Source organism: Rhinolophus ferrumequinum, chromosome 25 (assembly GCF_004115265.2).
Source record: "Rhinolophus ferrumequinum isolate MPI-CBG mRhiFer1 chromosome 25, mRhiFer1_v1.p, whole genome shotgun sequence".
NCBI classification, from domain to species: Eukaryota; Metazoa; Chordata; class Mammalia; order Chiroptera; family Rhinolophidae; genus Rhinolophus; species Rhinolophus ferrumequinum.
The window spans coordinates 37,451,866-37,466,894 of NC_046308.1; the positions used below are offsets into that span (position 1 = coordinate 37,451,866).

At 39.7% G+C, this 15,029-nt stretch overlaps 1 protein-coding gene across 3 annotated transcripts in view; it reads right to left on the bottom strand.

Annotated features, from left to right (window-relative positions):
• Window positions 1-2,543: 2,543 nt before the first annotated feature.
• UBASH3B (ubiquitin associated and SH3 domain containing B) overlaps window positions 2,544-15,029 on the bottom strand; it is a 143,967-nt gene continuing 131,481 nt past the window's right edge. For 2 of the 3 annotated variants that reach the window (XM_033097810.1, XM_033097811.1), the window contains exons 12-14: window positions 11,847-11,953; window positions 8,913-9,022; window positions 2,544-7,367 (exon numbers count right to left, since the gene is read on the bottom strand). In XM_033097810.1, the coding sequence (XP_032953701.1) occupies window positions 7,230-7,367; window positions 8,913-9,022; window positions 11,847-11,953 (355 nt within the window). In that variant the 3' untranslated portion in view covers window positions 2,544-7,229. The remainder of the gene's footprint in view (window positions 7,368-8,912; window positions 9,023-11,846; window positions 11,954-15,029) is intronic. The other variant, XM_033097809.1, reaches the window with a different exon arrangement.

The window sequence follows — 15,029 nt, forward strand, 5'->3', positions numbered from 1 at the left end:
GCCTGGTTTACCGATGGTTCTAGCCGAGGGGCTGCAGCTGTTTGGATGGCTATTGGTGTGCAGCCCAAAACAGACACCATTTGGTTTGATCCTGGGATGGGCCAGAGTAGCCAGTGGGCTGAGCTACGGGCTGTGTGGATGGTAATCAGCCATGAGCCTGGGCCCCTAGTTATTTATACTGACAGCTGGGTGGTGTTCCGGGGCCTAATGTTGTGGCTCCCTACATGAAAACACCAAAACTGGTTGGTAGGACACCGTCCACTGTGGGGTCAAGCCATGTGGCAGGACCTTTGGGACCTAGGGCAGAGAAAAGAGGTGACCTTAATGCATGTTACAGGTCACTCCCCCTTAGTGTCCCCAGGTAATGATGAAGCAGATGCCCTAGCACGGGTCCGATGGTTAGAATGGGCTCCTGCCACTGATGTAGCCCAGTGTTCTGTATAGGAAATTGCAGCACGCCGGAAGCCAAACCATATGGCAGGTGAGCAGACGCTGGGGTCTGCCTTTGAAATGGGAGGAGATAGCAGATGCCTGCTATGACTGTCGTCTGTGCCCAGGACAGCCCCCAAAGGTGGAGGCTCCCCTGGGAGACACAGCAGATTACATGAGGGAGGGTGCCCCTCACTCGCTGGCAAGTGGGTTACATTGGACCCCTGCCTAAGGCCCGCAATGTGATATACGCATTTACAGCAGTGGACACTGCTACGGGGTTGATGTTTGCTTGGCCGTGTCCAGCTGCGGATCAGCGGCATACAGTGGTCGCTCTTACATGGCTGTGCGCCCTCTATGGTCGCCCCCAAGTCATTGAAAGTGACAGGGGTACCCATTTTATGGGGCAAGAAGTGCAGCACTGGGCTGCCAGGATGGACGTGCAATGGTTGTTTCTTGCTCCGTATAACCCACAAGCAGCTGGCATGATTGAACGCTATAACGGCCTTTTGAAGCAAGGTCTCCGGGTGTCAAAACACCCTCCCACGATGCGTGACTGGGCCTCGCGTTTATGGGATGTCCTGAGAGTCCTGAATGAGAGACCATGGAAGGGAGGGCCCGCACAAGTGGAAGCTCTGCTACATCGAACGGCCGCTCCCATTCAATTACAAGTTACCACCAGTGAGACTCTGTTAAAGCCAGGCTATGGCAGAAATGGAAACATGTTGCTGCCAGCACCCACATGCTTGAAAGCAGGGGAACGGCAGCAATGGACTTGGCCCTGGCAGGTCCAAAGCCCCCACTGTTGATGGTTGGGCCTGATAGCCCCATGGGGGGCTGGTTTGACTCATGATTTGCAAGTGACGATAGGGGTGGTGGCTGAGTGGCCACCGCAAGTGACTGTAGCATATAGAGGTCCCGATACCGGGAAGATTTTGCAGGGAAACTATGTGCTCTCATTATGGCCTATTATGGGGTCCCTATTCTGTTACATGTTGAAACTACACAAGGGACCCCAAGCACTGCATAAAGGTCTGGTACCACAAACCGGGAAAGGTGCCAGTGGTAGCGACCCTCCTTTCCCAGGACAAAAAGGTAGTGTGTATCCTCCCAGATGGAAGGGATTTGCCATTGTTGGTTCCTAAGACTACTGTTTCTTTTCCTCTGTAGGTGTCAATAGGCTAATATGGCACAGGGACCCTCGTGGAAGACGCTTGTTGCATAGATTATGAGGCGAGACCCATAATGTACCACCCTGTAGGGGTGGAGTGTGGGGACAGAGCCCCAGAGAGCAGTTTCCAGGCTCTCGGCCTCATGTGGAAAGGTGCTGGCTCGGGTAGTAGATGGCCATCAGCTGTGGCTGGTTGGCTGTCAGCTGTAACCATTGAGACATTGGCCACTAATATAACTGCCACGGCTACGGAGGGAAGTCGAGGAGAGTGGAGGAGAATGGAGGAGAGTCAAGGAGAGTCAGTCAGTTGGCAGCAAAGCGGACAGCAGGTCGCACGTCGTGTAAACTCAGCCTCCAGTGAGACCATAGTGGTATGACTTCCCTACCTATGGCTCCGTGGGTGTTCCTTTTTGGCCTCGCCACATCCTGCGTTCTTGTGTGGGGAGCGGGACCAGAGACCCCGCAGGCTGCCCTGCATGACAATGGCTTATTTAAAATCTATTTGTTGAACACATCATTACTTTGAAAATGGGGCCTGTGGCTTTTAGTAGTGTGGAATCCACCATGAGCTGGATTTCCCCTCGCACCCCAAATTCTTACTCTGCGGGTGGTTCTTAGTGCACCTCCTCGAGGTGGGCAGTGCTGAGGGATGAAGGCTCGCACATGGGGCAGTGGACGCATGTTGGAGCTTGCTTTCTACTCTTGGGTGGGTTTTCACTTCCTCAGCCTGGATGCCTCAGGGAGACCTAACTAGGCCCACAGGGACCCACAGAGCTACAGAAGCGTCCTCCCATCTCCATCAGCAGCAAGTGTCCTTCGGGCCCTCGGAGAGAGAAATCACACTCTTAATGGGCATTTAATGGACAAAACAATAATGAGCACAGTCATGCCTAAAAGCATGATAGGAATGGAGTCCACTCAGAACTTCAATATGAGATCGCTCTGGATTGACTGACGACACAGTTCCTCTTTATTAAATTATCGATGGACAACTTAAATGGAGATGCTCGTGGAATGGAATGAACTAAATTACAATGGTGCCAGAGCTGTATCTAGAGGAAGAGCACACAGCCGGGGAAGCACAAAAGCCATAGGTAGTTTACAAAGAATTTGGCAATACAATTAGGTGTGATTTCTTTTTTATACAGACCTCTTTTTACAAATAAATACACCTGAATCACATAGAAAAGAAATGATACAATAGCCTTACAAATGAAAAGGAAACCAATATACCTTCAAAAACAGCAGGTTTAGAATGGTCTGTGCATATAACCAAAATGCTTTGGATGGTGTTCTCATCTTGAGTGGCAATCAAAGAAAGAACCAGTACACATTTCCCATTATGCATATGTACCCTGTGCAGAGTCCAAGAATAGTTAAACAGCTGCAAAATTCCAATTTTTGTGGGAGTAATGGCAGCTAAGTGGTACCATGTAAAACATTTGTAAGAACTGAAATGTATTTTAAGTTTGACTACTCATCACTATGATTTTAAACCTACATACACTACACATAATATTTTATGTATTTAAAAATCAAGTTATTTCCTGTTTTTAAAGGCAATCTTTTTCCTTCTCTTCACTTTTCATTACAGCTAGTCACTTTCCTAGGAAAATTCAGTATGTTGAAGTATTAAAGAGAAGCAAATCCAATTTTAATCCTTTGTTTTAAGATGTAAAGCATCTGCCAGCACCTAACAAAACGCCACCATCACCTTTGTAAAGTATTAACCTAAGTAGATGCTAAATCACTCCTTTTCCCACCCTTCTCTGCCAGTTGCGTCCCTCCTGGCGAGGCAGGCTACTGGTGCCTGAGTTCTCACACGTGTGGGGGCTACAATTTAAATGCAAATAAACCTGTGCCTCATTATCTAAGAAGTTCGTGCAGACACAGTACAATTGTGATTGTGCCTGTGAAAATTCAAGGAGGTTCATCTGCATTCTAACGCACGCATCACTCAGAGTAAATTCAAAAGAGCAATTCATCACTGCTTTCATACCAACACTGGCATGGCAGAGTGCCTAGGTTCCGGAGGAGTGCCTCCCTCTTTACTACACAGGGATGCCTTTTCTACAAAGGCAATGAGGTAGGAGCTTCTCTCACGCTAGCTCTTCAGTTAGTTCCCAATGACACTAGGTGATTGAAATAAGAGGCTTTGTCTAATACAAATGCAGCTAGTTGAGTGGAAAAGATACATTATAGTAATGTTAAACACAATTGGATGACAATCATTATGCATTCCAAATACCACTGACAGGAAAATAACCACATCAGCCTAAAATGCAAGAAAATCATCAACAGTAACTTATCAAACCGACATCACTCCAAGATATGATTTTTTATTTTTATTTTTTGCAAAATCATCTTTCAAATATAAGGTTATTTTAAAATAATTCTTTGGTTAAAGTATAATTCAAATAAAAAGTAGAAACTCTTGGAAGCCTTTCACTACAGGGTGAAAAATACCTCCCTCTTTTAGCCATCAGATGGCCATTTAATCAGCCATTCAGATTCTATGAATCTAAATGTAATGGAAAACACTGTATTCTGAACTCCATACTGAGGTGAAGCAATAAACTCCTAGCTACCACTGCAGTGATGGAGAAGAGAGCCTGGAAAAATGAAACTCCCAGCTTGTGCATTAAAATGTGCCAATTACTCTAGTCCACAGAGGAATAGATGTGGCATTTTAAAATCACAGAAACCAAAGTCCTATCTATGAATAATACTGGGGTATTAGCGGATTGATGTGGCAGAGTTGTATAAGCAGTGAACTGTTTCAGACTTTCAATCCCAGATTAAATCCTTCAATTAATTTCATCTCAGTTTGTTTACAAACTGAGTTTGTCTGTTATGTCCACATAACTTTCTACATTAAAAAAAAAAAAGTCCTCTCTATAAGAAACCATTTGTTTCTTCTTGTCTGGCATTTCCTAAATTCCTTCCTTCCTTCCTTCCCCTTCCCCCCATCAACGTTTGTTCTTAATAAGCATCAGGCTCAGTTCAACAAGAACCAGCCTGAACAGGTTGTAGTATCAACCTAGAGTTTTTGGATTAATATGAAATCATGTTTCTTTTATTACACATAGATTCAACATGCTTTCCGAAGAGTATCTCAGTTAAAGTCCAAATTTAGTTGTTTAAATAGGTAAATGTGAAGAGAATTTAATATGAATTCAGATTATTCAGGCCATTTTGATAAACAACCTGGATAATTAAAGTGGAGGAATAAACTCTTTATTTACTCAGGGTTTTCCACCTAAATTAATCAGAAAATGATTTCAGATCTCTGCCTCCTTTTGTTCATGTAGCCTAAGGCTCTGTCTGTACTGGACTAAGGACAATGGATTGTATGTAGCCCAGGTAAACTGACCTATCAGGTCATCACAGGACTAAGACAACCCAGAGCAGGGGTGTCCAAACTGCGGCCCACAATCCATTGTTAATTGGCCCACAGCAAATTCCAAAAATATATTTAGTTTACTTAAATATACCTGGTGAGGCAATACGTACTTCACCTTGAGTGAGTGGCCCGGCTGTTTGTTTGTGTATTTTACCGCATATGGCATTGGTGAAAAACGTTGAAAAAAGTTTGGACACCCCTGACCTAGAGGGAGGGAGAGGATGACCTATTTTGAACTTTCTTCTGTGTAAGTACAGACACAGCCCAAAACAGTAGCCCACTGTTACTATTTTGAAGGAAATCGCATGTGAGGTGTTCAAGCATTATTCTGAGCATTGAAAATCCATGAATATTTGTGGAGAATCTAATCAACATTACAGATCTGATTAAACAGTGCATTCATTTTTTTACAGATAAAAGAATGAATGGCAGGGACATTACATTAGCTGTAATGTGACATTTCTCTTAAAACCTCTAACGGGAATATTTCCCCTGTTTTAAGGTTAAAACATTTATATTAATCAGTGATGTCAGCATAGAGTTATTTCTATACCCAAAAACTAAATCAGTGTGTGTGCAATGCTAGATTTTTTCAAATGTAAAATTTATAAAATTTCTTTAAAAGACTTAAGAAAAACCGAATTATAATCCTCTTGCTGACTAACATACATAGCCATCATCCCGTCACTCCCTTTTCTTCTCAGGAATCCTCAAATTCCCATTTCAAACAGAGGCATAGATCTATTTTTATATATCATGTTTTATGCATTGGGGTTTTGAGGCTTATTCAATGTTACAATGTATATTGATTTGTTTTACACTAACGTTCCCTTTAAGTGGCTGGGATTTCATTTTGCACACATATTCTACACAATGGACTATACTATACCAGACTATTGTCTGCAGCCATCAGCAGTCAGCTAGTCACACAATTAAATAGACATTGATAACTGATGTTTTGGCTTGATTGTCATTTATTTTTCTTTTAAATAAGTTCCCTCTGAATTCAGGAAGCAGGTGTGATGGGAAACCACAGGATGTAGTTCTCCCAATTTTCCTTAACTAGCTTTACCTACATATTTTAAATTATCATAGAAAAACAAACAGAAAACAACAGCTCAAGTAGCAGTGCAGTTGTGACTGTCATCATTTAAAATTAGTTCCCTGACTTCGTTATACATCCCTGGTATAATTGACATGTTTGTGGATGTCCTGTTATGATTGACACGAACTGTATGTAAGTGGACAACGACGTAACCCTTGGTATGATTTGGAAAGATATCCATATTGCACAAGAATGAGCTTTTTGCTGACTCAAGTCATGTATCTAACACACATCCTTGCAAAATGTCAACTTCCTTAACTAGTTACCATACACCAGACTCTAGGGCCAAAGAGAAGCAGCCACGGTGCTGTGGCTCTTCCGGGTACAATGCGGATGATTCCAAGTCACTTTATATTTTGTAAGTTCTTTGCTCCTACAATTGAATACATCACACACTTATCATATCTTCTGCCTGAATATCCAAAAGTGCTTTGTCTCCCTATTTCACATATAGAAGCAAGGGGGAAGGGCTGTTGCAAAAAGCTGTAGCCAGCTGCTCTAGAGAAAATGTGGCAGTACCAGAGTAAATGTTAGAGTCCTTAGGCAGGCGTCTGCAGCCAGCAGCACTGGTGTATGGGTCATACTGAGGACAGAATTTGAAGTGCAACCTAAGAATAACTCTGTGCGGGGCATGTTTTCCAATAACCTGAAAAGAATTCCTCAGCTTGGCTTTGCCTAACTGGAACATGGAGTTAAGAAAATCCCATCACCAAACTGGCAGTGCAGTATCCCTCTGGACTTTTGGATGTACTCTTTCCTCCTGCATCCTTCCTAGGGATGGGCTGGAAGCTCCCTTTGGGAGGACTCCGGGTCCTTGGCCATGCTTAGATTGAAGTAAGACTATATCCTCTGCCGCAGCAGTGACTCGACTTAGGAAGACAATTCTTGAAAGCCTTGTTAGCCAGGTAAGAGTCCAGAGAGAATGATTTTATCCCTGAATCAAGTCTTTCTCTTATTCACACAGTCTCATCACAAGAATTTTAAAGCATGAAAGGAAATACGCTAAATTATTCTGAGCTGTCCGCTTAGAATATGGTGCAGATTTTCCACTGTTACTAAACACACAAAAAGACACTTCTCCCAAAGGCTTTCTAATGTCTTTTTTTGTTCACTGATATGGTTCATTCTTGTAGCAAGGTCTCTCTCCAGTTGAAGCCCCCAGTGGGTCCATGGGTAAGAGGAAGGATAGGTGGATCTGTCAGCTGCCATAGTCCAGTTTCTCCCAATTCCTCACAGGAACAAAACCCCAAGTATGGAATCTGAAGTAAGAGTGGTAAGCAAAGTGAAAATAGAAAACAGAGGTTTAACGCTTTAACTTTTACCTAGACACAAAGATATTCAGATGGCCCTTGAGAATAAGGAATATTCATAGGAATTAATAAGGGCTTTGTAGACATGCATCCCCTCTAAAAAAAAAATCCATAAAGAAAAAGAAATGGATAAAACAGATAAATCAGAGGGAAGACTATTTACATTGCAAGAGGATTCATCAAAAATGATTCATTATATGGTGAGCTCCCATACTGCAACTAATTATTTACAGCTTGCTTCTTAATAGTGTGGGAGAAAAGAGGACGGCAATATATAAAGCTAAGGTGCTGCAAGTTAATTCCTACTTTCTTAATTGCAAATAAAGCTAAAAATGAAGCTCAAAAATTTCTGAAATTATACTTAGACAATGGGAAAGATTATTCAGTTTTTGAAAAGTTGTTAATTTGCTTCATCCAGCTCTTCCTTCCTTCTTTCTTTCCTTCCTTCCTTTTTCATGTGTATCTATAACAAAGTTGAAGTTGTGCCCTTCCTAACTTTAATAGTCATTGCATTTAAAAACTTATTTTTGGGTGTGTGTTCAGAGCTGCATTTATAAACAAGACAAAAATCTCTGCCGTCAAGCAGCTGATAGAGTAATGGGAAGGACAGATGCATAAAAAAGGTTTTAAAAAATGAGAAAAGAATTACAATCGAGTTTGAGCCAGGTTCTTTGGGGGCAGATAAAGAAAACATGTTAAGTGCTTCCCTCAGCCTGAAGGGAAGTGTGTGGGAGGGTAGCTGACAGAAAAGCCTCTTACACAGGCACGAGAATGAAGAATCCAGATGTGTCGGTCAGCCTCATGGGTTTTCTGTCTCACTGCCTTGTTCCTAGGCTTGCCTTTCAGCCTGGCATTTTAAATCACTGCTTCCCTTGGCCTACCAGCCAGGACCTCTCTTCTAGCTAAGCTGTCAGATGCTGTGTTTTGGCCCACTCACCCTTCTTCATTCAATCCACAGTCCCTTGTGGAAATCCAATTTGCTTATAATTCTTAGTTACTTCCTAAATTTTAGCTCTTAGAAACTAGAGCTAGAACTAGCTCAAGCATGTCTTTTTCTCTTCTACAAGGCCTAATAAAGTGCCTTACACATAGTACCACTCAATACATCTTTGTTGAATCAATAAATGCATCTTCCTACCATCTTTCCCTGAAAATAAGACGTAGCCGGACAATCAGCGCTAATGCTGATTGGAGCAATGCGTCTTTTGGAGCAAAAATTAGTATAAGACCCAGTATTGCATTATATTATTTTATATTACCCGGTCTTACAGTAAAATATATTGTATTTTGAAAAGTTGTTAATTTGCTTCACCCAACTTATATTAATTTTTGCTCCAAAAGACACATTAGAGTTGATTGTCCAGCTAGATCTTATTTTCGGGGGAACAAGGTAGCTCAGAGAACAAGCTACAAAGGACTTAGCTATCAGCCAGTCATTGAACTGTTCTAAAATTATTGGGCACCACAGGCCCCTGAAATGCAAGTATTAATTACCTTTCGGACCATTTGTACAAAGTCCTTGGAGTTCTGAGGAGACAGGCCCTGAAGTTGGCAGGTACATGCTTCAAGGGAAGATGCATGGGCCACAATCAGGATGTTATTTCCTGGGGGGAAAAAGCAAGGACAGGGAACATCATTTCTATAAAGACATATGTAAACTTTGTGACTACTGGAAGCCAGGTGTTCTGGGAGGGGCAAACATTCTCAAGAAGGAGAGAATTTGGCCTAGCGGTAATTTGAAAATGCTTTGTATTGTTAAGGCAGCCTAATGTCATTAGGGGTAGCCAGATGGCTCAGTTGGTTAGAGCGCAGCTCTGAACATCAAGGTTGCCGGTTCAATTCCCACATGGGCCAGTAAGCTGCACCTTCCACAACTATCCTGTTTCCCCGAAAATAAGACCTAGCCGGACAATCAGCTCTAATGTGTCTTTTGGAGCAAAAATTAATATAAGACCTGGTATTATAGTATATTAATCACATTATTATATTATATTATATCCGGTCTTATAGTAAAACAAGACCGGGTCTTATATAAATTTTTGCTCCAAAAGACGCATTAGAGCTGATTGGTCTGGCTAGGTCTTATTTTTGGGGAAACACAGTAGATTGAAGACAATGAGTTGCCGCTGAGCTTCCGGAGAAGTGGTTGGATGGCTCAGTTGGTTAGAGCACGAGCTCTCAACAACAAGGTTGCAGGTTCAATTCCCACATGGGATGGTGGGCTGTGCCCTCTGCAACTAAAGATTGAAAACGGTGACTGAACTTGGAGCTGAGCTGCGCCCTCCACAACTAGATTGAAGGAAAACTACTTGGAGCTGCTGGGCCCTGGAGAAACATACCGTCCCCCTATATTCCCCAATAAAAAAAATAAAAACAAAAACAAAAAACCCTTTAATCTTAAAATAATTGTAGATTCAAAGAAGGTTACAAATACATGTATATATAACATAGTTGATGCTTCAACAACATAGGTTTTAACTGTGTGGATCCACTTATATGCAATTTATTTCACTAAATACTGTGAATGTGTTTTCCTTATGATTTTAATAACATTTTCCTTTCTTGTGCTTACTTTATTGTAAGAATACAGTGTATTATACATATAAGATAAAAAAATAAGTGTTAATCGATTGTTTATGATATCAGTAAGGCTTCCAGTCAACAGTATGCTATTAGTAGTTAAGTTTTTGGGGAATAAAAGTTATATGTGCATTTCTAACTGTGTGGGGTTTGGTGCCCTAAACCCCTGCATTATTAAAGGGTCAACTGTACATATAGTACATATACAATACAATCATGTATTATATATGCCATATATATTCTACAACATATGTACACATGTATTTACATATTGTGTGTGTGTATACATATATATATGCAATAAATATACTACACACACACACACACACACACACACACACACACACACACACCAGGGAGGTCCCATGCACCCTTCATCCAGCCTCCTCTAATGGTAGCAGCTTGCTTAACTGATACATTATCAAACTCAGGAAATGGACACTGGTAAAATCCACATAGTTTATTTAGATTTCACCAAGTTTACCCAATTCTATTGCATGTGTAACTTTTTGTAAACACCACCACAAACAGGACACAAAACTGCTCTTTGTCTACAGTGCTCTCTGCTACTCCTAATATAGTTTTCAATGTTGTCACTGTAGACCTGCTGGCACTTGAGGCTTCTGGTTGCTAGAACATGCTGAATATCTTTAAAGTAGGAGCACGGAAGTGCTAATAAAGTGAGTGGCTTTATGAGTGATAACTGAAAGGTGGGAATCATCCATAATGCTGTTGACCAGGGCTATCCACTGTTAACATTTTGGTTATTTGATACAGGTTAGCTAGCGTGTCCCTAGGTAGACAGGGAGGTCCCTGGGGGAATAAACAAAGACAGCCATATCCTAAAACTTCATGTTTTGAAATCACTCCTTTGCTCCAGGACATAATGTAACAAGGCCTTGAGGTTAATCATAAAATTCCTTTTGGCCTGACAAATGGAGCAGATCTGATAGATAAGAGTGGGTTACTTTGCTAATTCCTTCAGGATGGGCAAGCAGAAGAAACCTGGTAGACTGAATTTCATTAGAAGGCGCTAGTTCCCTTCTTCAAACAGCTCCCCTTCCCCAAACAGGCAAGGGAAGGTATAAAAGTAGGAGCTTTTGCCTCAGTCATGGGGCAACCCCTATTGGGAAACCCTCCCGCTCGGGAGCTGCAACCTCTTCTCCTGCCTCTAATAAACTATCCTCTTTTTAAAACTCTTTGCCTCTCCCTGGTCCGTTTTTCCATTCTTCAGCTTCACGAGACACGATCCCGGCCCACACAAGACAAATATTTTATTTTTTAAAAAGTGTTGGGAATGTAATACTCTTTTGTAATTTGCCCTTTTCACTAAGAATTTTATAGTGAACAGTCAGTTCTATATATCATTAAATATTTGAGTTCAATGTTTGTAAAATTCAATAGCAAAAAGACTTAAGTCTTATAGAACACTTTTTGTTTGGTGGTAGCAGTGACAGTATGTGTGTTTGTGTAGGTGTATTTGTGTGTGGATACCCATGCTCCTGGATCAAATTATAGGCAAAACAATGTTATGCCCAAGAACTTCTGGAAATTGTAATAGGGAACCTCCTTCATAGAATGCAAGATAAATAGTTGGAATGCAGAAATCTAAGTTATTTCATATAGTAACCAAGTCTGGTGTATTCTTATGGGTTAGCTACCATTTTAGGTATTCAAGGGAACATTACAAATTTAACATGAAAGTATCTACAAGAAAATCCAGAAATATATTTTCTTTCGTATTTAGCAAGTCTGCCAAAACAAGTTGAAACATCTTGAATAGCTTATTAACCATGATGGAGAAATGGTGACATATTTATATGTGGAGTCCAACATAATACCACTTACCTTTACTTTTGCATTCACTTATTATTTCTTTTGTTACTTGGAAACTTCTACTGATATAAGTGTCATAAGATTCTGAAACCACTAATTTACTGACTGGAATGTGAGGTCTGTAACAGAAAAATGAACAAAGACAATAAAACATTTTGATCCTAAGACAAAGCAATTGACATTATGCTAAATTATTATTTCAAGACCTTTCTAAAGTTCCTGTAATTCTGTTTAGCCATTTCCTTAGGAAGGAAGGAGATAGAGGGAAGAGTATTTTCACTCTATAGAAGTGGGGTTGAAATGTACAGATTGTACAGAAATAAAGGCTATGGGTGCATGGTGTCAGAGTGACCAGCTAAAAAATGAAACATTCATTACAGGTTTCACTTGCAGAATGATTCATAAGCATGTTGATTAATTTTACTGACCATCAGTCTTAGGCCACATAGCCAGTAGGAAGCAAAGCAGAGGTTAGATCTCATTGTCTAGTTTAATCACCAGATATTTCCTAAGCCTCTCTTTAGTAGCCTTAGAAATGATAAGCTGTAAGGATAGGTTTTAGTTTTAAATTTTGTTCCAGCTTTACTGGGATACAATTAACATAAGTTTAAGGTGTTAAGACATGTTGATTTGATACACATATATTTCAAAATTATAATCAACATAGCCTTAGCTAACACCACCATCGTGTAACATGATTACCATTTCTTTTCTGTGTGTTGAGAACATTTAAGATGTATTCTCTTAGCAATTTTCAAATATATAAGATAGTATTATTAACTATAATCACCATGGTGTACATTAGATCTCCAGAACTTATTTATCTTATAACTGGAAGTTTGTACCCTTTGACGAACATCTTTCCATTTCCCCCAGTCCCTAGTAACCACCAATCTACCATGTTTCTTCAAGTTTGGCTTCTTTAGATTCCACATAAGTGATATCATGTACAGATATCTCTTTGAGATTCTGTTTTCATTTCCTTTGGATATATACCCAGCGGTGGGATTGCTGGATCATATGGTAATTCTATTTTTAACTTTTTGAGGAACTCCCATACTGTTTTCCATAGAGGCTGCACCAATTTACATTTCCACCAATAATGTAAAAGGGCTTCTTTTTCTCCACATCCTGGACAACACTTGATAACTCTTGTCTTTTTGATGACAACCATTCTAACAGGTGTGAGGTGATAGCTCACTGGTGTTTTGGTTTGCACTTTCCTGATTAGTGATGTTGAGCATCTTTTCATGTGCCTGTTAACCATCCGTATGTCGTCTTCTTTGAAAAAATATCTATTCAGTTTCTCTGCTCATTTTTTAATCAGATTGTTTTTATTTTAATATTGAGTTGTGTGAGTTCTTCATATATTTTGTGTATTAACCCTTTATCATATATATGATCTGCAAATATTTTCTCCTATTCTGTAGGTTGCCTTTTCATTTCGTTGGTTGTTTCTTTTGCTTTGCATAAGTTTTTAGCTTGATGCGATCCCACTTTTTAATTTTGGCTTTTGTTACTTGTGCTTTTGGTGCCATATCCAAAAAAATCATTGCCAAGACCAATTTCAAGTAGTTTTTCCCCTACCTTTCCTTCCAGAATTTTTGTGGTGTCAGTTCTTATGTTTAAGTCTTTAATCCATTTTGAGTTAATTTTTGTGAGTGATGTAAGATAGGGGTCCAATTTTATTCTGCTGAATGTGGTTACCCAGTTTACCCAACCATTTAATGAAGAAACTATCTGTTCTCCATTGAGTATTCTTGGCTCCCTTGTCAAATATTGATTGACCATATATTCGAGGGTTTATTTCTGGGCTCTTGATTCTGTTCCATTGGTCTATGTGTCTATTTATACGCCAGTACTATACTGTTTTGAATCTATAGTTTTGTTGTATAGTTTGAAATCAGGAAGTGCGATGCCTCCTTTTGTGGTTCCATACAAATTTTAGGATTGCTTTTTCTATTTTGTGAAAAGTGTCATTAGAATTTTGATAGGGATTGCATTTAATCTATCGATGGCTTTGGGTGTTATGGACAGTTTAACAATATTAATTCTTCCAATTCACGAGCATGGGATATCTTTCCATTTGTTTGTGTCTTCAATTTCTTTCATCAAAGTCTTGCAGTTTGCATTGTACAGATCTTTCATTTCCTTGATTAAATTTCTTCCTAAGTATTATATTGTTGTTGCTGCTATTGTGAATGGAATTGTTTTATTTCTTTTTCAGATGTGTCATTGTTAGTGTATAGAAACACAATTGATTTCTGATGTTGATTTTGTATCCTGAAGCTTTACTGAATTTGTTCATTAGTTTTGACAGTTTTATGGTGGAGTCTTTAGAATTTTCAATATATAAAATCCTATCATTTGCAAAGACAATTTTACTTCTTGCTTTTCAATTTGGATGCCGTTTATTTCTTTTTCTTGCCTGATTTCTCTGGCTAAGATTTTCAGTACCACGTTAAACAGGAGTGGTTCAAATGGGCATCATTGTCTTTTTCCCGATCCTAGAGGAAAAGCTTTCAACCTTTCACTGTTGAGTATGATGCTAGTTGTGGGCTTGTCACATACGACCTTTATTATGGTGAGGTATGTTCCTGTATAGCTAATTTGTTGAGGATTTTTGTCATGAAAGGATGGTGTATCTTGTCCAATGTTTTTTCTGCATCTATTGAGATGATCATACAATTTTTATCTTTCATCCTACTATTGTGGCATACAACATTTATTGATTTTTATGTGTTGAACCATCCTTGCATCCCAGGGATAAATCCTGCTTGATTATGATGTACGATCCTTTACATATGCTGTTGAAATTGGTTTGCTAATATTTTGTTGATAATTTTTATATCTATACTCATCAAGAATGTTGGTTTCTAGTTCTTTTCTTGTAGTATCCTTATCTGACTTTGGTAGCAGGATAATACTGGCTTTATAAAATGAGTTGGGGAATTGTAAAGATAGATTTTAAAAGCAGATATTTGATCCCTTCAGTATTTAGAGTTTCTGGTCTATGAGATATTTATCTTGTTTTTGAGTACAACTATGTCACATTTTCTGTTTTCTTATGTTGTGTTTCATTTCTTATATTTACAGCATGATAGGTTGAGGTGGTAGTGAGTTCTAAAATTGAATTCACACAAAATCTTGATCAGAATACATTGCTGTTGCTACTACTATTATTACTACAAAGAT